Source organism: Miniopterus natalensis, chromosome 10 (genome assembly GCF_054644295.1).
Source record: "Miniopterus natalensis isolate mMinNat1 chromosome 10, mMinNat1.hap1, whole genome shotgun sequence".
NCBI classification, from domain to species: domain Eukaryota; kingdom Metazoa; phylum Chordata; class Mammalia; order Chiroptera; family Miniopteridae; genus Miniopterus; species Miniopterus natalensis.
Genome location: NC_142090.1, coordinates 21,067,744 through 21,089,921, shown reverse-complemented (window position 1 = coordinate 21,089,921; position 22,178 = coordinate 21,067,744). Strand labels below are relative to the sequence as shown.

At 37.8% G+C, this 22,178-nt stretch overlaps 2 protein-coding genes across 2 annotated transcripts in view; one reads left to right on the top strand and one right to left on the bottom strand.

Moving 5' to 3' along the window:
* The window catches only part of NDUFA5 (NADH:ubiquinone oxidoreductase subunit A5), a 38,450-nt gene that overhangs the window by 5,761 nt on the left and 10,511 nt on the right, over positions 1-22,178 (bottom strand). Inside the window, exons 3-5 of the mRNA XM_087821332.1 lie at positions 9,456-9,579; positions 8,799-8,843; positions 4,465-4,581 (exon numbers count right to left, since the gene is read on the bottom strand). Coding sequence (XP_087677458.1) covers positions 4,465-4,581; positions 8,799-8,843; positions 9,456-9,579 — 286 coding nt within the window. The remainder of the gene's footprint in view (positions 1-4,464; positions 4,582-8,798; positions 8,844-9,455; positions 9,580-22,178) is intronic.
* The window catches only part of ASB15 (ankyrin repeat and SOCS box containing 15), a 59,769-nt gene continuing 47,050 nt past the window's right edge, over positions 9,460-22,178 (top strand). The window contains exon 1 of the mRNA XM_087821043.1: positions 9,460-9,547. The gene's annotated coding sequence lies outside the window, so the exon portion shown is untranslated. The remainder of the gene's footprint in view (positions 9,548-22,178) is intronic.

Below are 22,178 nucleotides of genomic sequence, written 5' to 3'. Positions count from 1 at the left end.
TTTTAAATACCACTTTATTTTCTTAGTATTTTCTGTATTTCCTCTGACACCATTAGCATTAAAAATAATAGTTAATCTATAACCCAGAATTCCACTCCTAGGTATAAACTAAACAGAAATGCATAATATGTTAACCAAATGACATGTTCAAGAATGTTCAAAAAGCACAAATCACAGCCTCAAATTACAAACAATCCAAATGACCACATATAATAGAATGAATGCATAAACTACAGTATTTGAATATAATAAAATACTGTACAGCCATGAGAATGAACTATAATTATAAACAATAACATAGATAGATGATTCTCTCAAATGCAATATAAAGCAAAAGAAACCAGACACAAAAGAATACATACTGATGGTTCCATTCAAAACCAAAACAAAACAAAAATGTAGTGTCAGAGGTGAGAAGAGTAGTTATCTTTAGGAGGGTAGTAACTCAAGAGGGGCACAAGAAAGGATTTTGGTGTTCTGGAAATGTCCTCTCTTTTGAGTTGGTGTTAATATGGGTGTGATTACTTTGTGAAAATTCATCAAGCTCTATACTTATGATTTCTGCACATTTCTTTGTGCATATTAATCCTTCACTGAAAGGTCGTTTTTTAAAAAAGGAAATGCTAGTATAGTACCTAGAACATTCAATGACATATATTTACTTATTTTCTGATAGACTGAGCTTTTTGAGAGCCAAAAACCATGTCCTATACACACATATGTAAATAAACATAAATAAGATGGGGGGGGTGCCCATAAATGGAATAAAAAGAGGGGAAAAAAACAAAGATATTCTCTATAGGAATTGGCATGTTCCTGCCTCAGGGCATTTGCTGTCTCATCCAGGATATCTGCATGACTTGTTCCTTCACTTCTATCCAAGTCTTCCCTTGTATATTATCTCCTTAGGGAAGACTACTTGCATTGTGGTAAAATAAGTAATGCCCCACAAGATGTACCTGAACTAATCCATGGGACCTATGAATGTTACTCTATATGGCAAAGACTTTGCAGGTGTGATTAAGTCAAGAATCTTGAGGTGGAGAGATTATGCTAGATTATCTGAGTGGGCCCTAAATACAAATGTCATAGGAAAGAGGCAGAGGGAAATTACACATAAATGAGGAGAAAGTAATGTGACCACAGAGGCAGAGTCTGGAGTGATGCAGCCACAAGCCAAGGAATGCCAAAAGCCACCGGAATTGGAAAAGGCAAGAAACAAGTTCTACCCTAGAGCCTCCAAAAGGAGCATAATCCTGCCAACACCTTGATTTGGGCCTCTGATACTGATTTTAGACTTCTGGTTTTCAGAAATGTAAGAGAATAAATTTCTATTGTTTATAGTTATTTGTTACAGCAACCACATGAAACTAATACATATTATAATATCCCTCATTACCCTGGTAACACATCATTCTTCCTTTTTTAATTTTCCTTCACTACACTTACTATTGTCTAACATACTACCTAATGTACTTCTTTATTCACTTACTTAATTAATTTATTTATTTATTTTGCCTCCCAACATTGAGAAGGCAGCAAGGATTTTTATCTGTTTGGCTCATTGCTATGTAAGCACTAGCTTTCATACCTAGAACCATACCTGGCATATAACAGGCAGTGTTTCTTGAATAAAAAGTCATTGGAAAAGAAGGGGGGGAAAAGCAGATGAACATGTTTCAGAAAGATTGTTAAATTCAGAATTAACTGAGCCATGATGCCCAAAATCAAAAACAAAACAGGGAAGCTGGTCACGAGACCCAGAAGTGTGAAGGTTAAGAGGACAAGGGATATATTCAATAATATTTTCAATTCAAGAAAAGCCTGTGTTAGAAAAACAATTCAAAATTTGTCTTACTGAAGGTAAGTCAATAATGTGACTTTTATTTACAAATGACATAATGCCACTAAGCTAAATAAGGTACTATATACTGCATGCTCACTATATGCCTGCAACTGTGTTAAGCACTTTTACATAAATTACCTCATTCGGTCCTAACAATAAGTGTTCAAGGTAGGTATCAGTACACCCAAGTTATAGGTGAGGAAATTGAGACAGAGAAAATGGACAAGGTGCCAAAAGCCATTCAGCAAATAAGTATTAGAACTGAGATGAAAACTTCGAATAGACTACAAACGAGTGCTTTACACCAATATGCTATTACTATCTCCCTAGTATAATCTGTAAAAATATTTACTTTTATTTCCATTTTAGGCTTAGTAAATAGGTACTTTACAATCACAACAATATTCACTGAGACTCTGTGTGGTTCTAAGGGGGGTTAAAAATCTGTGATAATTTAACCAAAACCAAAAATCAGCAATATAACTATTATGTAATGTAAGAGGCTATTTAAAACTATTTGTATTTAGCCTTTTGGATACAAAACATTTCTGAGGGTATGGACTGGTAGAGGAGACATAAATAAAATACGGTGTGATAGGTACAATGGAAGCAAGGAAGCTATCAATCTCTACTTAGGGATGTAAGAAAAGGTTTCACAGAGAACGTAATGGATCTTGAGGACTGAGTAAGAACTGCCAGACAAACAAGGAAAGTAAGAGCATTCCAGGAAGAGGGGGGAAAAAATACAAAAATAAAATTGCATGGAATTCACATAACTGTCAGCAGTTTGGTATTGCTGAGCATAAGGTACAAAATAGGAAATGATAAGTTTGGGAAGATAACCTACAGCCAAACCTTGGGCCCTTCCATCTATGCTAAGGACTTAATCATATAAGCTAGTGGTTCCCAAGCCGGGCTGTACATCAAAATCATGCAGATAAGATAGTAAGATAGTAGATGAGTTTTCACATAGCCAGCTCAACATAAATCAATAAACTCAGTCTTTGAGAATCACTGGACAGGAAACCATGGTACAGTTTTTAAGGAGAAAGACATCATGATTTACATATTTTAAAAAATCACTCTACTGGCAATGTGGGATATATATGGATATAAAATGATGTAGAATTGAACTACACACAGACCAATCAGTTAAAAGGCAACTGAAATAGCACAGGTCAGGGAAAAGGATTTTAGAATAAATGGAAGTAATGAGAATGACCTATTCTTCAGCTGACAGCGGCTATGAGAGAAAAGAGAAAAATAAGGGCAAAGTAAAGGAAAATATAAACATAGTTTTCTTTTTCTTTTAAGACAGGAACAGCTAAACACATTTCGAGGCTATCTGAGAAGGAAAGCAGAGTTAAAATAAAGTGGAAGACATTCACCTTATGAAAAAAAAAAGGAAATGTCTTACTCTATAATGGGAAAAAAATACATAAGCCCATTTTCCTTAAGAAAAATCAAAAGAAATGTTAATTGCCCCTTTACAGACTTTAATCTGTAAATTAATTCCAGAATTGCCAATCTAAGAGTAAAAATTCCAAATCAAAGTGCATTGTTTTGTTGTACACCTAAGGAAAAAATAAAAATCCTTTACATTAGAATACTTATTGCACAAATGTCAATACTTTTGGAGTTTATGAACTCGATTTTGTATAATTACAAAAGTCCATGAAGTAAGTGCTACTGCGGAAATTTGACAATAGGACAATAAAGTTTGGTATAAAAGAATCAACAGAAACCCACAGCCTAGAGCCTTTGATTTAGAAGCTGAAACATGCTTATATTAGTCTGCTTGGGCTCCCTAACAAAATACCATGGATTGGGTGGCCTAAGCAACAGAAATTTATTTTCTCACAGTTCTGGAGACTGAAAGTCCAAGATCAAGGTCCGGCAGGGTAGGTTTCTTGTGAAAGCTATCCTTCTAGCTTGCAGACAGCCACCTTCTCAAGGCGTCCTCACATGGCATAGAGAGCATAAGCTCTCTGGTGTCTCTTCATGTAAGGACACTAATTCTCCTGGATCAGGGTACCTCATTAACCTTATTACTTCCATAGAGGTTCCAGCCACAGGAACCTGACAGGGCTTCAACATATAAATTCTGGGGACACAAACAGTCAGTCCTTAACAATGCTCAATAAAATTTTGTAGTTAAGTGACTAATTTGTCCGCTTCTTTCTGCAATACAGCACTTTTTAAAACTTACTTCTGACAGTTTTCTTTAAACACAACACCCTTTTTTGTTTTGTTTTCATTTTTTATTCTGAAACTAGAAAAAAGGGATGAAGATTGATGTATCTATAGATAAAAAATAAAAGATGAATGAAGGACTGGACAGGAAAGAGAGGTAAAAGAAACAGCGACAATGTTAACTTAAGGAATAGACTTGATCTTATTCCTTTACTCCAATATTTAATAGGGCCTGGCATATAGGAAGCACTCAGTAAACAGGTGTTTGATGAATGAAATGGAGAAAGGATGGAAGAAAAGTATGAAAGGAAAAAGAATAGGAAGAGGAAAGTGTATAGAATATGCAAAAAATGAGCAACTGAAATTTTTTTGTTAAATGTTGCATTGGATACCATAAATCCCAGGAAATTAAGTCAGCTACTTACCGCTTTAACCATATCCAGCTTTTCATTTGTAATCTGTTCTGTATATTTTCTATATGCTGCATTTTTAGGGATTTGCTCAAGAACATCAAGAATTTTTGTATATAATATTCTCAGCCTCTGAAAAGACAAATCATACAAATTGCCATTTTCAAATACCACCAAAGATTAAATGAAACACTTTAAAAAGTCTTACAGGCTTTAAAAAAAAGACTCACAACTGTTTTTAAAAAGCATTTAACTCTACCTGTAATTTCATGTCCATGCCCTATCTCTTTTACAATTTAGGAAAAATAAACTTTTCCTTATTACTTCTTTAAATTTGATTTGAAATTTGCTTTAATTGTATAAAATAAATAGGCATACACATACACACACACACACAAACACATGCACGAATAAACAAACAAAACTTGAGGACATCTAAGAATCATTTTACTTAAAAAGTAGTCGCATATTTAGACATTATTTATATATTTGGATACAATATTCCATAATGGAGGGTATTTTACTATACTAATATGGAGTTTGTCATGAAAAATATAGATAGATGATGATAGATAGATAGATGATAGATAGATATAGATAGATATAGTCTGAATTGTGTGGGGTTTTCTCAGCCACATTTCTTCTTAATTTCAGCAAAGGGTATGACAACAGAAAGGCCTTTAAAGAGACCTGTGTTTTAAAATGGGGATATTATTAGCTGCTTCATAGGGTGTTGTATAACTTGTAACAGTATCTGGAACATACATATTAGGTTTCAATAAATGTTAGCATCATTATTCTATACAGGAAGGAGTAGTCACTTCAGCAGATATCAGAGAAGGGGTATACAGAAAAGGCAGCATTGGCAATAGACCTGGAAGGGTGGTAGGACTTGGAGAATTAAACATTTTGGAAAAGGCAATTTTACACACAGAATACATATATAGGATTGAATGGCAGAAAATACAGGGAACATAAAGTAATCAGTATGAAGTTCTATTTTCCTTGAACTGTGTTGTACAATACAGTAGCCACTTGCCAAATATGGTAACTGAGCACCTGAAACATGGCTAGTCAGAACAGAGATGTGCTAGAAGTGTAAATACATACTGGATTTTGAATATTTAGTATGAAAAAAACTGTAAAATATCAATTTTTATATTAATTATATATTGTAATAATATGTTGGATATGTTAGGTAAAACAAAACATTATTAACTTTACCTTTGTCTTCTTTTTTTCTTTACTTTTAGAGGGAGAGGAAATGGGAAAGGGAGGGGGAGAGGGAGAGAGAGAAGAGGGGGGAAGGGGGGAGGGAGGGAAACATCAACCAGCTGCTTCCTGCATGCACCCCAACCAGGAATCAAACCTTCAACCCAGGCATGTGCCCTGAACCGGAATTGAACCCGTGACCCTTTGGTGCATAGGACAATGCCCAACCAACTGAGCCACACCAACCAGGGCAACTTTACATTTTTCTTATTAAAAAAAGTGACTCCTAGAAAATTACAAACATGGCTTCCATTTATGACTTGTATTATTTTTATTACATAGCACATGGATAGAATATAGGACACATATGAAGTACTTAGAAGATAAGGTTGGATAAGAAGTGAATTACATTATAAGTGGTGTGGCATGCCAAGTTAATGCTTTTGTGGGCTTTATTCTGTGGGCAATAAAAAGATTTAGGAATAGTGTATGATTAAATCTGTGCTTCTAGAAAACTGACCTGGCAGTACTGAGTTAAAAGGATTAGATGGAGAAACAGGCAGAAAGGCCAGTAACAAGGTTGCTGCAGTTCTTAAGAGCAAGGAACTAAACTGGTAATAGAAGTAGGGAAAGGAAAGAGGTCAGACAGGAGAGGTGTTAAAAAAATAAACAGAACTCATCACTGGAATGAACATGAAGATGCAAGAGTAAGAGGAGTATCAACTATGATGTCCAAATTCCCAGTCTGGGGAGTAAGAATACTGATAACTCTCAAGAAAATTAAGAGTTCATAGTGGATGAAACAGATTTAGAAACAGAAAACCATGAGTTCAGTTTTTGACAGTAATGAGTCTAAGGTCATTATGAACTCATGAGTGCATGACTTTCACTCAACAAACATTTACTGAGCACGCACCATGTGCTAGTCACAGTTCTAGCAGTGAACGAAATAATAAAAAATTGCTGCCTTCATGAAAACCTACATTCTAAATTTTTTTTTAAATATATCTTTATTTCAGAGAGAGGAAAGGAGAGGGAGAGAGAGATAGAAACATCACTGAAGAGAGTCATTGACCGGCTGCCTCCTGCACGCCCCTGACTGGGGATCGGGCCCACAACCTGGGCATGTGCCCTACTGGGAATCCAATGCCGAATGCCTGGATCCTAGGTTGAAGCTCAACCGCTGAGCCACGCCCGGCCGAGCTACATTCTAAATAGATACAGACAAGATAAATCAGTGGAATAAAGTCTGTTGACCAGTGATCTAGAAGGCCATAGTAAGGACTCTTATTTAGAATGAAAAGCCACAGGAGGCTTTTGAGGAAAGGAGTGATGTGACAACTTACATTCTTGCAGGTTGACTCTAGTTTGATTAAAAAATGACCAAACTGAAGCAGTGACAAACAGGGAGAAGCAAATGCAATTATGCTCAGCAGTGGTGATGGTGGCTGAGGACAGGGTAGTAGCAGAGGAGGTGGTGAGTAGTCAAAATAGGGATATATTTTGAAGGCAAAACCCAGAAGATTTACTGAAGTACCAAATATGGGGTGTGAGAGAAAATAAAAATTAAAGATGATCAAGATTTTGACCTAAGTGATTGGAAGAACGGAACGGCCATTCTCTGATATGAGTAAGCCTAAGAAAGGAACAGGTTTTAAGGAGATCAGGAACCCAATTTTAGACATGTTAAGTTTGGGTTGCCTGCCTGACATCCCAGTGGAGATGTCCATTAAGCAATTAAATATGCAAGACTCGCACAAAGGGAGAGGTCAGTGCTTGATATAAAAATTTGAGTTATCAGTGTATATGGTGGTACTTAAAACAACTACACTATGTCCAGACACCAAGAGAGAGCAAGTATAAGTAGAGAAAAGGTCCAAAAACTAAGTCTGAGAACTCCAAAATTTAGAAGTGGGAATATGAGGAATAACCAGAAAGGGAGAAGGCAAAAAGAGCAGGGATTAAAAAAAACCGGAGGTGTCCTGAAGCGAAGTAGAGAAAGTGCTTGATGGAACTGTGCTACATGTGTCAAGTGCTGCTACTGGGTCAATAAAAATGAGAAATGTGAGATGACCATTGGAGACAGCAGCACTGATGTCATGGTGACCTTGAAAAGTGCAGTTTGGCCAAGCCTGACTGGAGTATGTTCAAAGGGGAATGAGAGAAATTGGCCAGTATGGACATTTTAACAATGTTAATTCTTCCTATCCATGAATACAGTATATGCTTCCACTTATTTGTATCTTCAATTTCCTTCCTCAGTGTCTTATAATTTTCCAAGTTCAGGTCTTTTACCTCCTTGGTTAAATTTATGATGGCTGCCAGAGGGGAGGAGTTTGGGGGACTGGGTGGAAAAGGTGAAGGGAATGAGAAGTACAGATGGATAGTTACAAAATAGTCACAGGGATGTCACGTACAGCATAGGGAATATAGTCAACAATGTTATAATAATCAGGTATGGTGACAGGTGGGTACTGGAAATATCAGGAGAAACACTTTGCAAAGTATATGACTGTCTAACCACTATGCAGTACACCTGAAACGAAGACAAAATAATACTGAATGTAAACTGTAATTGGAAAAAGAAAAAAAAAATTTTAAATAAATCAAAAAAGAAACTGGAGACGAGTACAGATAAGGAGTTATCTATAAAGGGAAGGAGGAAAATGGTGTGGTAATTGGAGGGAGGAAAAGGATCGCAGATTTGGGGGTTGGGCGTTCGATGGAATCATGTCTGAATACTGAAGGGAAAGACCTACTAGAAGGGAAAACTGATGACAAAGGGGGTAACTGCTAGAGCCCAATCTTCGGCAAGCCTAGACAGAAGTAGTGAGGCAGGGAAAAGGAGAAAAATGGCGATATCGACTTGGAAGCAGACTAACAAAAGTACGAGTGAAGCAACAAATGCCACAAAAAAACACTCAACAATTAAAGTGGCTGAAGAAAGAGGTGATGACAAGACAAAACAAAACAAAGTGGCACGGGATCAACGCAGTGGACACCGCCCTCGTCTCAGAGCTCAGGGTGAGCAGTGACTGCGGGCAGGGGGCGCCCGCGCCCTCCACCTCTCCGCGGGCGAGGCCGCCGGGGTTCGTCTCCTCGCGGGCTCGGAACAAAGGAACGGAAGAGGGACCCACCTCGTGCGGACTGTCACACACAGCCAACCCCACGAGGCCAGTAGTCTGTTCAAAAACAAAACACAATTCATGCTGTTTAAAATTCGGCGCGTCCACCACGCTAAGAAAAGGCAAAACCACCAACCCCGGGCTGAAACTGGCCTACACCCAGCTACCGCTCTCTCAACGCCACTAGTCCGGAGCTGTTTTCCGCCCCCGAGGGCAGAGCAGAGCGAGGCCGCAAGGCGCCGCCATGCCCGCGCCGCCACCCGAGGGACGAGGGGCTGTCGGGCTGACTGCCCCCCAGTCTTTGAAATTCCATCAGTGACCTCCACCCGCCTCACCTTCTTCAGCAAGCCCGCCATGACTGCGCCGGGCAGCGGAGGACGCGCAGCCCTCTGGGAAGGTCTTTCAGACCCGCTCAATCCACCACCGAGGCCGCCTCCCCGTCACCTTGGAAACAGCGAGGCTCCTCCCCCTCAGGATCGCGGCCCGGGCAAAGGCTCTGCCCCGCCCGCTCCAGAAGGAAAACTGACGCACGCGCAGGGAGCCCACCAGCGTCTCATCCGGGCACTCGGGGAGCGGGTTTTGTGTCGGGCGCCGCGCCGGGGTTTCCGTCCCCTGCGCCGCCGGCGGGTTGCTCAGAGAGTCGTTCTGGGGAGCTTCACTCTGCCTGACCTTTGGCGGATTCCTTGACGTCCCTCCCACGGTGTAGTGAGTGAAGTGAGGGCGGCCGTGGAGCTGTCGGCGCAGGAATCTCAGCTGCAAAGGTGAACCGTGCAGATACGCAGCGCTCTCCGTGCTTTAACCACGCCCCGCGCGGGGGGCAGCTGCCGCGCCCTTCAAGCCCCTCCTCCTCCGTCGCGCTCACTGCGGCGCTGTCCCGGGTGCGGCGCCACCGGGGCGCTCTGCCCACTGACCTCCGCACGCATCCACTGCGCACGTCCTCGCTGCTGGGGTATCATTTGTAGGACAGGATCTCATCCTGGAACTCAGCGAACACGGCATGTCAGTGTTCCGAAGGGGTGTGCACAGGGAGCAGGGAGAGGGAACGAACAATCAACAACTGTGGGTGCCTTGAGTTAAAGAAGGCATTTACTAAAAAGCTAATGAGAGAAAAGCACAAGAGAGAACACGTGTACAAATATGTATATATATTCTGAATAGCAAAAGTCACTTAAATAGTAAAACATCCTATAAAATAGAAGATATTTGCAACCACCTATAATCACCAAAAGATAAGCAGTACCTAGAATATATAATGAACTTCTGTAAATCAGAAGGAAAATAACTAATAACCTGGACAGATCTCCCTGCTTCCATTCCTGCCGTCCTGTCTGGAATATATTAAACCAGTTAATATGTGTAAAGTGCCTGGCTCAGTGCATGGAACAAAGCACCGCACACAGGACTGCTATTAATTTTTCATTTTGGTATTATTATTCTCAACCTAGTAGCTAGAAAAAATTCTTTTAGAAAGTACTTTGCTTAAAATTCCTGATTTTTCATCTGAAGTGTAAAAGCCGAAGTCTTTACACTGCCTATGATGTTCTCATGAGATTGCCCCTTCTGCCCCTCCCTCTGGACCTAACCTCCTGTTCCCCTTCCCCTGCTCAGGTAGCTGCTCTTCTAACCCATTTCTTGAAAAACCCTTCCACCAGTTGGGCACATGCCTGGCTCTCTCACTTCTTTCAAGTATTTCTGCAAAATATTAGCTTCTCAATGTGGCCTGCCCTGGCCCTGAGATTTCAAATTGCAAGTTACCACCAACGCACTCCTTACCTTCTCTGCTTCACTTTAAAAAAGAAAAAAAAAATTGTATTGATTCTTGGAGAGAGAGGAAGGGAGAAAAAGAGAGAAACACTGATGAGAGAGGGAAACATTGATCAGCTGCCTCCTGCATGCCCCCCACCAGGTATTGAGCCCCCAACCCAGGCATGTGCCCTGACTGGGAATCAAACCAGCAACCTTCTGGTACATGGGACAACACCAAACCAACTGAGCCACACGAGCCAGGCCTCTGCTTCAGTTTTCTTCATCTCTGATCACCTTTTAATGTGTTATCTAATTATCTTTCATTGTTTTTTTTGTATCATTCTTTCTAGAATATAAGCCATACGTGAATGGAAATTATGTCCTACCATATCTCAGGTGCCTAAAATAGGTACATAATAGGCACTTAATACATATGTTTTTAGTGAATATGATTTTTTTAAAGAAAGGGAAAAGAAATTATATGCAATAGACAAAAATGGAAAAACAAACACTCCATTAACTCAAGTTCCCTAGTAATTAAGTAAATGAAACTTAATTATAATTTTACTGCCATCTTGTGGACAAAAATTAAGGACTGATACTATCAAGTGTTAGCAAGGATGTGGAGGAACAGAAACAAATACTGCTGGCGGGAGTGAATTGGTATAATCACTTTGGGGAATAATTTTACAAATGTTAGTTGAAGATATGTAAAACCTGTAACTGAGCGTTATCGGTTGAATTATGTCCCCTCTCAAATTCATATGTTGAAGTCCTAACCCTCACTGCCTCAAAATGTGACTTTATATGGAAATAGGATCATTGCAGATGTAATTCACTGAGGTGAGGTCATTAGAGTAGGTCTTGTCCAATATGACTGATGTCCTTATAAAAGGGAAAATTTGGACACAGAGACATGCACACAGGGAGAATGCCGTACAAAGATGAAAGCAGAGATCAGGATGAAGCCAAGGAACACCAAAGATTGCCAGAAAACCACTATAAATTAAGGGAGAGGCACGGAACAGATTCTCTCAGCCTTTAAAAGAAACCAGCTCTGCTGACACCTTAATCTCAAACTTCTAGCCTTCGACAGGTGAGCTAATACTTTTATGCTATTTAAGCCGCTTGGTTTGTGGTATTTTGTTACAACAACCCTATAAACTGGGTAACATTAATTTGTTCATATGTTCCTCTCTTCCATTTAGGATAGCTGTCCCTAGAAACATTAGCCATGGGATACAATCTTTCCAGAACATATTACCCAAGAATTAGACTTTACTATAACACAATAATTTCCACCTTATAGTATTTAAATCATCCACAATAACAGTTCTGGAGAGAGGACATATATTTACACTGTGCATGTACTAATGGCATTTTAAAGATATGCATGTGCATTGATATATATATAACATACATAAATGTAAAGAAACTATGGAATTAGAACAAACCATCCGATATACTATTTGCTCCTACAAAGGTGTCATACGGATTTGGGCACACTAGATTAGATACAGGAAACCACATTAGGATTGGGAGGAAATATCCTATTTTTTAAACTAGATGGTGAAATCATCACTGAAATTTAGATGAATGGAAGTTTATGAGGTCACAGTCCTTGTTCCCTGTCCCTCCAGATTCTAAGAATTTTCATCATTGTTGGGGAGTGTTCTAGAATGAGAATCATGTGATCATAAAAGATGCACATGTTTTCATTTGGTGTAACTTTGAGCTCAGGCTTTTGCTGCACTATATTTGCTAAACACCACACAGCTAACAGACCTAGCTGACCCTGGCTAAGGTACTGCATAGCTAACCAGTTATATGTGGTAGGAAAATGTATTTCCTGAGCCAATTCCTTTGCAGAGGTGTGGGGCTTTGTATGAAGGGGCCTAGATAGTGGTGTCCTATGGCTGATGACAGCAGAATTAGCTACAAAGGGAAATCAAACTTGACATCTGTGATATCAAAAGGGGACTTGGGAATGTCTTAACGTGAGTAGCAGGGGCATCAAATGCACCGTATTTTCAGCTGGAAGAAAGTTCCCAGAGGGGTAAATGTTTAAATTGTCAGGAAGGAGGTAGGTGTTGGAAAGTTCTATAAATAAGGTTAGCAGGCCAGCTGATTTAGAGCTACAATCTGGATCTCATCTTTTATACAATTTGCTCTGCAGGACTTCTAGCCTATCCAATTAAAAAGGGCTTGTTTCTCCAAAATTAAGTAACTGGAAGAGTTAGGACCCCTTACATTGCTTTTTAGTGGCACAAGGCTCTTTTGTGAAGGGCTGGATCTTACCAAAGTTAGGTAGTTAAAATGTTTCCCTGGATTGTATGGCTCTGGAGCTATGCCAAGGGAGCCTTGACCTGAGGGAGGCATGAGACCAAATGGCTGAAAAGGAAGAAAGCATTTCAATGTTCAGGGCATGAGGGACTCATTCCTGAAAATCTAGTGGGGATGAGTACTGCCTTGGCCACTTTCCCCTTAGTTTTCATGATTAGGAAGCAGAGGTGAAAATAATCTCCATTCAGAGAGTATTCTTTTCTCTCCCAAACTTGGCAACAAAGAAAATCATTTTGCTCAAGTTAGTTCTTAGAACAGATGACATATTAAAATTGTAATAGTTTGGGTATCTGTTGTGCCTCCATTCCTATCAGGTGTGTGTGTTTCTGATGTGGTGGGTTTTAGAACCTCATTTTAAATTGGGCTATAACTCAGTTTGTTTAAAAAGGTGAAAACTATTTTATGAGACTAAAATAAATATTTATTTACATAAATGGTAATAATACACTAATAAAATGGTAATAAAATGATTATTTTAAAAATTAATACCATAACAGAATTTAGAAATAGATAAAATTAGGTATAAGAAAAACTTTAAAATGCTGAAAAGATATCATAAACGTTGATGTTGTATTTTAACTAGTTTCATCCAATGTTAAAAGATAAATTAAGTAACATAAAATAAGCAAGATAAAATGGAGGTGGCAGACAATAGCTAAAGGAGAGATGGGACTTCAGAAATTGGAGATGAAGCATATAATCATTTTTAAAAACTGGATAAACAGCAGAAAAACTAGAATAATCATTAAGTAAGCAAATGTATATTGATTGCTTACTTTGCGTCAGAAACTGCAATAGGTACTAGGATTCTGTCAGTGAACCAGATCGACAGGTCTCAGTCATTAAGGAGCTTCATTGTAGTGGCTGGACATACAGTAAACAAATAAACTAATTAATAAATAAAATTACCAAATGTGATTATTTTCAAAAAAGAATGAGTCTGTGCTATGATAGTTAAGAGTGCAGGAAAACATTCCTGAGAAGGTGACATTGATTCTGAGACATGAAGGAAGAGAAGGATCCAGTCATATAAAACTAGCTAGAGAGTGTTCCAGGCAGAGGGAACAGTAGGGGCAAAAGTGTGAGAGGGAACGTTCTGTGACAGGAGTGTGGCTGAGGTAGAGGTGAATCGGAGGGCGGCAGGGAGCGAGTGGAAAAAAATCATGCAATGGGAATGATTTGAATACAATCTGATAGACGCTTTTAAAAGACTACTCCAGTCGTCATTGGGAGAATGGATTGCAGCAGAGAAAGAATAGAAAAAATGGTTTGAAAATCACTGCAGTAATCTGAGCCAAAAAGATAATTGCTTGAATTAAATTGTCAGCAGGGGAAGTGGGCACATTCATCATGTAATTTGAAAATCAAATCAACAAGATCTACAGCTAGATTTGAAGTGAGAGGCGAAGGAAAGGATAGAATTAAAGAATGGCTCCTAGGTCTCTGGCTTTAGTGGCAAGGCAGGTAAAAAACTCATTCAGAAGAATTTAAAAATATGCGTTTCAAAAGTTCAAAGTAAACAAATAAATATTAACCAAATTATAGACTAGAGAAATAAAATAGCAAATGCAAAAGGTGAGCTTAAAAATAAAAAAGAATACCAGAAGTCAGGGAGTCCAATATTTAACATCCTCACAAAAAGTGAATCGAAGGTCTTTGGGCTAAAGCAGGTATCAGTCCCCAGCAGATATCCCACCATGATCTTCCCAAAGATAGGGTTCACTATATTAAGATGCATGGGAACCTAAGGTCTGGGTAATTTCAGGATTAAAAACCAGAGAGGGCCTGCGTGATAATTATAAAACAAAAGGCTGCTAGGTTGTTTCAGTGACTTTTCCCTCCTAGCCTCGAACTGGGTGAAGGCCACTTATACAGAAGATACTTCCAGAGGAAAGCAAACTGGGGGAAAGTCATGTTTTACAGGAAGCACTGAGGAAGACTCTCAGAGAAAAATAAGAGAGTAATGAAAGAATAAGTTTGAAGAGTTGCTTATACTCAGGGCTGAAAGAAAGGGAAATGGGCATGAACAACTACAGTAATGACATAGAGAAAGAAAAAGTGGCAGGGGCCTCCAAATTTCTGATTAACATTACAGAAGTTATTATGAAAGTATCACAGTGAAATTTTAAAAGTGTGTTTTAGTTTATAAATTTCAGACCTTCCTTTAAATATTCTGTTAGGGTCCTGCATATAAATTGATATGCTTTTAAAAACTGAGAAAACCTTAATCATGGAAACATTTAATCTAAATTTTATGGTCAACATAACTTTAACTCCCAAGAGCTCCTTTACCTGCAATATATAATATTATACAATATATAATATGCAATATATAATGTAGTAGAAAATAGTCTCAGGGATCTTATACATTCAGGCAGTTTTCCCTTTCTCTGTTACAATGTAATTCTATAATATAGAGGTGTTATAAAGTATCCCAGATTGCCTCTATTTTCCATGGAAAGCCAGATAAGATGATTTCATAAGACCTGCAGTCAGTTCACCAGGAAGTGGTGATAAAAGGATAGATGTTAATGGTAATCTTGGCAAACTTATCCCATTAAGGGGATGAAGAACTTTATTTCTTTTAGATGTTCTAGCAAATTCATTTGGTAAGAAACATAATAAACACTACAAGATAAAGGAGTTTGTCTAGAATGTCTCATATACATGTGCCCAATGGGGGAGGGGGGGAGGGAATCCAGTCCATGAATGAATGGCTAGTACTAAAAAAGAGCCAACCTGCCATTTAAAAAATTATTACTAACAACAATAAATAGCAGCATGTGGAGACCTTGATTATGTGGCCTTATATGACATTAAAATGCTATTGAATATAGTTTTAATAGTTGAAGGATGTATTCGACTTACTTAAAGAACAGTAAAAGAAGGAAAGGGGGGGGGGTGTCAGTACGTCCCCATCAGCACCTGGAGCAAGGAGGGTAATTGGGGAAAAGGAACATGCTGAAGAAAGGTGGATAAAGTTAAAAATCCAGCTGAACAAGAAGTAGAACCAGCTCAGAGCCAGTAAACAAGATGCAGTAGGGAAGCTAAATGGAATTCACATAATATCCTAAAAGCATAGTGTAGCTGTGATGGTTGTAGGGGACATGGTGAGAGACTCTGAGGAAACTGAGAGGCAAGCACATTAAATATAATTCGTTTTTCTGGTACATTACAAGAAAGAAGATGCAGAAAAGAACTAGACTGTGATGGAAATGCTTTATTGTAAGTTAGACAATTAAAAATTAGAAGTAAATAATAATTGCTAATATGTTTTTGTCTAAGAAAACTGCATTATGATGGGGTATTATTAAATCATTGTGAACAAAACTGAAAACCCCAACTAATGCCATAGTTCTTAAATGATGGGCAGTAGCACTTTTCTTTTTTTCTTTTTTTTTAATTTAATTTAACTTTAATGTTGAAAGTATTACAGATGTCTCTTTTTTCCTCCCATTGACCTCCTCCACCCTGCTCCTACCCACACCCAGGCCTTCACTGCACTATTGTCTGTGTCCATGGGTTATGCATATATGCATACAAGTTCTTTGGTTAATCATCTCTTCCTGCCCCACACCCAGTCCCCCTTCCCTCTGAGATTCTTCTGTCTGTCCCATGTTTCCATGTCTCTGGATCTGTTTTGTTCATTAGATTCCACATGTAAGTGAGATCATATGATACTTGTCTTTCTCTGACTGGATTATTTCAATTAGCATAATACTCTCCAGGTCCCTCCATGCTGTCTCAAAGAGTAAAAGATCCTTCTTTTTTTACAGCTGCATAGTATTCCATGGGGTAAATGTACCACAGCTTTTTTACCCACTCATCTACTGATGGGCACTTGGGCTGTTTCCAGATCTTAGCTATTGTAAATTGCCCTGCTATGAACATAGGGGTGCATATAGTCTTTCTGGTTGGTGTTTTGGGCTCCTTAGGATATATTCCTAGAAGTGGGATCACTGGATCAAATGGCAATTCCATTTTTAAAATGCCATAATCTTTTCCATAGTGGTTGCACCAGTCTTCCTTCCCACCAGCAGTGTGCTAGGATTCCCTTTTCTCCATATCTTTGCCAACACTTATCATTTGTTGATTTGTTGATGGTAGCCATTCTGACAGGTGTGAGGTGATGCCTCATGGTCTTTTAATTTGCATCTCTCTGATGATTAGCGACATTGAGCATTTTTTCATATATCTCTTGGCCATCTGTATGTCCTCTTTGGAGAAGTGTCTATTTAGGTCCTTTGCCCATTTTTTAAGTGGATTGTTTGTCTTCCTTTTGTTTAATTGTATGAATATTTTATATATTTCAGAAATTAACCCCTTATCGGACGTATCATTGGCAAATACGTTCTCCCATACAGTGGGCTCCCTTTTCATTTTGTTGATGGTTTCTTTTGCTGTGTAGAAGCCTTTTATTTTGATTAAGTCCCATTTTTTTATTTTTTCTGTTTCCCTTACCCTAGTAGATGTATCAGCAAACATATTGCTTTGAGGGATGTCTGAGATTTTGCTGCCTATGGTTTCTTGTAGATTTTTATGGTTTCACAACTTACATTTAAGTCTTTTATCCATTTTGAGTTCATTCTTGTGTATGGTGTGAGTTGGTGGTCTAGTTTCATTTTTTTGCATGTACTTGTCCAATTTTCCCAGCACCATTTATTAAAGAGACTGTCTTTACTCCATTGTATGCTCTTGCCTCCTTTGTCAAATATTAATTGAGCATAATGACTTGGGTTGATTTCTGGGGTCTATATTCTGTTCCATTGTTCTATATGCCTGTTCTTGTGCCAGTACCAGGCTGATTTGATTACAATGGCTTTGTAGTATAACTTGATATCCATTATTGTGATCCCTTCTACTTTGTTTCTCTTTCTCAAGATTGCTGCAGCTATTCGTGGTCTTTTTTGGTTCCATATAATTTTTGGAGTATTTGTTCTAGATCTGTGAAATGCGCTGTTGGTATTTTAATAGGGATTGTATTGAATCTATAGATTGCTTTGGGTAGTATGGACAATTTAAAGATGCTTATTCTTCCAATTCATAAACATGGTATATTCTCCCATTTGTTTGTATCTTCCTCTGTTTCTTTTTTCAATGTCCTGTAGTTTTCCAAATATAGGTCTTCTACCTCCTTAGTTAAGTTTATTCCAGGGTATCTTATTTTTTGTTTTTGCTGCAATGGTAAATAGGATTTTTAAAATTTTTTTTTTTAGTTTTCTGAGAGTTCATTATTGGTGTATAAAAATGCCATTGATTTTTGGATGTTAATTTTGAGTCCTGCTACTTTGCTGAATTCATTTATTAAATCTAGCTGTTTTTTGGTAGAGTCTTTAGGGTTTTCCATGTATAATATCATCTATGTGAATAATGACAGTTTCACTTCCTCCTTTCCAATTTGAATGCCTTTTATTTTTTCTTGTTGTTTGATTGCTGTGGCTAAGACTTCCAGTACTATGTTGAATAAGAGTGGTGAAAGCAGACATCCCTGTCTTGTTCCTCTTCTTAAAGGAAACACTTTTAATTTTTGCCCATTGAGTATGATGTTGGCTGTAGATTTGTCATATGTGGCATTTATTATGTTGAGGTATGATTTCTCTATTCTCACTTTAATGAGATTTTTTATCAAAAATGGGCATTGCATTTTTTTCAAATGCTTTTTCTGTATCTACTGATATGATCATGTGATTTTTGTCTTTCAATTTGTTTATGTGATGTCTCACATTTATTGATTTGTGAATATTGTACCAGCCTTGCATCCCTGGGATAAATCCTACTTGGTCATGGTGAATAATCTTTTTTAATACATTGCTGGATCCAACTTGCTAATATTTTGTTGAGGATTTTTGCATCTATGTTTGTCAGGGATATTAGCCTATAATTTTCTTTCCTTGCAGTGTCTTTATCCGGTTTTGGAATTAGGATAATGCTGGCCTCATAAAAAGACCTTGGAAGTACTCCCTCCTTTTGCATTTTTTGTAATAGTTTGAAGAGGATAGGTGTTAGTTCATCTTTGAATGTTTGGTAAAACACCACTGTGAATCTGTCTGACCCAGTACTTTTGTTTGCTGGGAATTTTTTAAATTACTGCTTCAATTTCAGTAGTTGTTATTGGTCTATTTCAATTTTCTGATTCTTTCTGATTCAGTTTTGGAAGATTGTTTCTAGGAACTTATCCAATTACGGTATATGCCAATTGTTGGCATATAGTTTGTTTGTAATATTTTCTTACAATCCTTTGTATTTCTGTGGTGTCAGTTGTTACTTCACTTCTTTCATTTGTGATTTTATTTATTTGAGTCCTCTCTCTTTTTTTCTTAAAATGTCTGGTGAGTGGGTCATCAATCTTGTTTATCTTTTCAAAGAACCAGCTCTTGGTTTCATTGATCTTTTGTATTGTTTTTTAGTTTTTCAGTCTCTATGCCATTTATTTCCTCTGATCTTTTTTATTTCCTTCCTTCTACGTATTCTGTGCTTTTCTTGTTGTTCTCTTTCTAATTCTTTAAGTTGTAGGGTTAGATAGTTTATTAGAGATTTTTCTTGTTTCTTGAGGTAGGCCTGTGGTGCTATGAACTTCCCTCTCAGGACGGCTTTCACTGTGTCCCATAGATTTTGGGTTGTTGCGTGTTCATTTTCATTTGTTTCCAGGAAGTTTTTGATTTCTTTTTTGATCTCTTTAGTAACCCATTCATTGTTTAAAAACATGCTATTTAGCCTCCATGTGTTTGAATGTTTTTGAGTGTTCTTATTGTAGTTGATTTCTAGTTTCATGCCATCATGATCTGAGAAGATGTTTGATATGATTTTAATTTTCTTGAACTTGTAGAGACTTGTCTTGTGTCCTAACATGTGGTCTATCTTTGAGAATGTTTCATGTGCACTTGAAAAGAATGTATATTCTGCAGCTTTGAGGTGAAATATTCTGTAAATATCTATTAAACCCATCTGATCTAGTGTGTCATTTAGGGTTGCTGTTTCCTTCTTGATTTTTTGTCCGGATGATCTATCCAGTGAAGTCTGTTGGGTGTTAAAGTCCCCTACTATGACTGTATTGCTGTTGGTCTCTCCCTTAAAGTCCTCCAAGAGATTTTTTTTACATATTTAGGTGCTCCTATATTGGATGCATATGTGTTTACCAGGCTTATATCCTCTTTTTGGATTGATTTCTTTGGTATTATGTAGTGACCTTCTTTGTCTCTTATTATGGCCTTTGCTTTGAAGCCTATTTTGTAAGATACAAGTATTGCTATCCCTGCTTTTTTTTTTTTTTTCCCCCATTTGCATGGAAAATTTTTTTCCATCCCTTCACTTTCATCCTGTGTGAGTCTTTGTTCTGTGGTGAGTCTCTTGTAGACAACGTATATATTGTTCAAATCTCATTTTACCTCCACTAACCACATCTTTGATAATGTCCCATTTTCTTATCCATTCAGGGTAGCACTTTTCTTGAGACTACCTCAGTTCCCTAACATTCCTTGATTGTCCCTTCCACAAAGAGCTCTAAAGGCTGCTGCTGGAACAGTCCTCATGTCAGCAGTCATGTGATGCTTCTTTGAATGGCCTCTTCTTTATTTCTGTGATATTCTTGGCATGAGCAAGGAAAGCCAAATATAGTAAGAAACTGGCTTCCAATGTCCTTGCTTACTCCAGCAGTTATGCCTGCTCACCTCTTCCTGTAAGCTTGAACCCCGCTGACCCTGACATATTATGGCTTGAGTGGATTGACCCTAAACAGTCCTTTGGTAAACAGTTATTAGTTGCAAGTGACACACTGCAAGGAAGATACCGAGAAATTTTTCTTTCCCTATTCCTAATTTTGAAGAGTCAAGTAGGCTTATATATCTTTGCTTCTGTGGCCTATCAATTTCTCATTCTCACTGAAATAGATATGTGTCCCCAAAAATGTATACATACACTTTGAATAATTATAAAGGCAGTGTTTATTAAAATACATTTCATTTTCAAAATTGAGCTATCAACTGTTAAAGTGTGTATACATTTTTTGGGACACCCTGTATATTCCTCCTTCTGATACATATACCTACTGTATAGCCTTTTCTTCAACATTGTTATGAACTCTCAGCAGGATTATAGCTCCATAATTTACCAGCTTTCTCATTTGAGCAGGTCCTTCAGATTCTCTGGATCTTAGCCAACATCTCCATCTGTACAACTCACAATGATTGGACTAGGTGATCATTTCCTGACAAGCGGTTCAAGAACCCCTAGCTGTGTAAGACTTTGTTCCAGGGCATTCAGGTCAATACAGGTTGTAATGATAATTGTTTTTATTTAGATTTTTAAGTAAGAAATAAAAATTGTTTTAAATTTCCCATTAAAACAAAAATATCCAACAGCCTCCAGATGCACAGCAGGTATAATATGTACTGTGGTCAGTGGAGGAAAAATGAGATTGGAATCAGTTCATCACAGCTGTACAAAAGTTTTCACTATTATTCAGTGTTAAGTTGTATGTAATTTTGGTCAAGATACAATCAAGATGGAGAACACTTCCCTTACCATAAGGATCTCTCATGTTGACTTTTTATAACTACTCCTACTTCCCTCTCATTCACTTCCCTGTTACCCCCTGGCAACTACTAATGTGTTCTCCATTTCAATGTTCTATAAACTCCTTTCATTCAGCAAAGTTTCTAGAGAGTTATGCAGATTGTTGGATGTATCCATGCTTTATTCCTATTTATTGCTATTATTCCATGGTTTGGATATACCACAGTTTGTTTAACCAACCACCCATCAAAGGACACCTGGGTTGTTTTCAGTTTTTGGGCATTACAGACAAAGCAGCTATGAGCATTCATGTTCAGATTTTTTAGTGAACATAAGTTTTCATTTCTCTGGTATAAATATCTAGGAGTGCAATTGGTAGGTCATGTGGTAGTTTCATGTTTAAGTTCTAAAGAAACTATTAAAATGCTTTCCTGAGAGGCTGGATCATTTTACATTCCTACCAGCAATGCATGAATGATAGAGTTTTCCATATCTGCCAGCATTTGGTGTTCTCACTAATTTTTTATTTTTTGTTTTTGTCATTCTGACAGGTAAGTAGCTATGTTGTTTTGTGATTGTAATTTGCATTTCCCTAATGGATTATTGATGTTGAACATCTTTTCATGTGTTTATTTAACAATCTTATATGCTTTTCTCACCAAAAAGGAACAAAAAAGGTAACTATATAAAGTGGTGGGTGATAGATATGTTAATTAACTTGATGGTGGTAATCATTTTACAATATATCAAATTATCATATTGTATACTTTAAATATAAACAGTCTTGCCAAT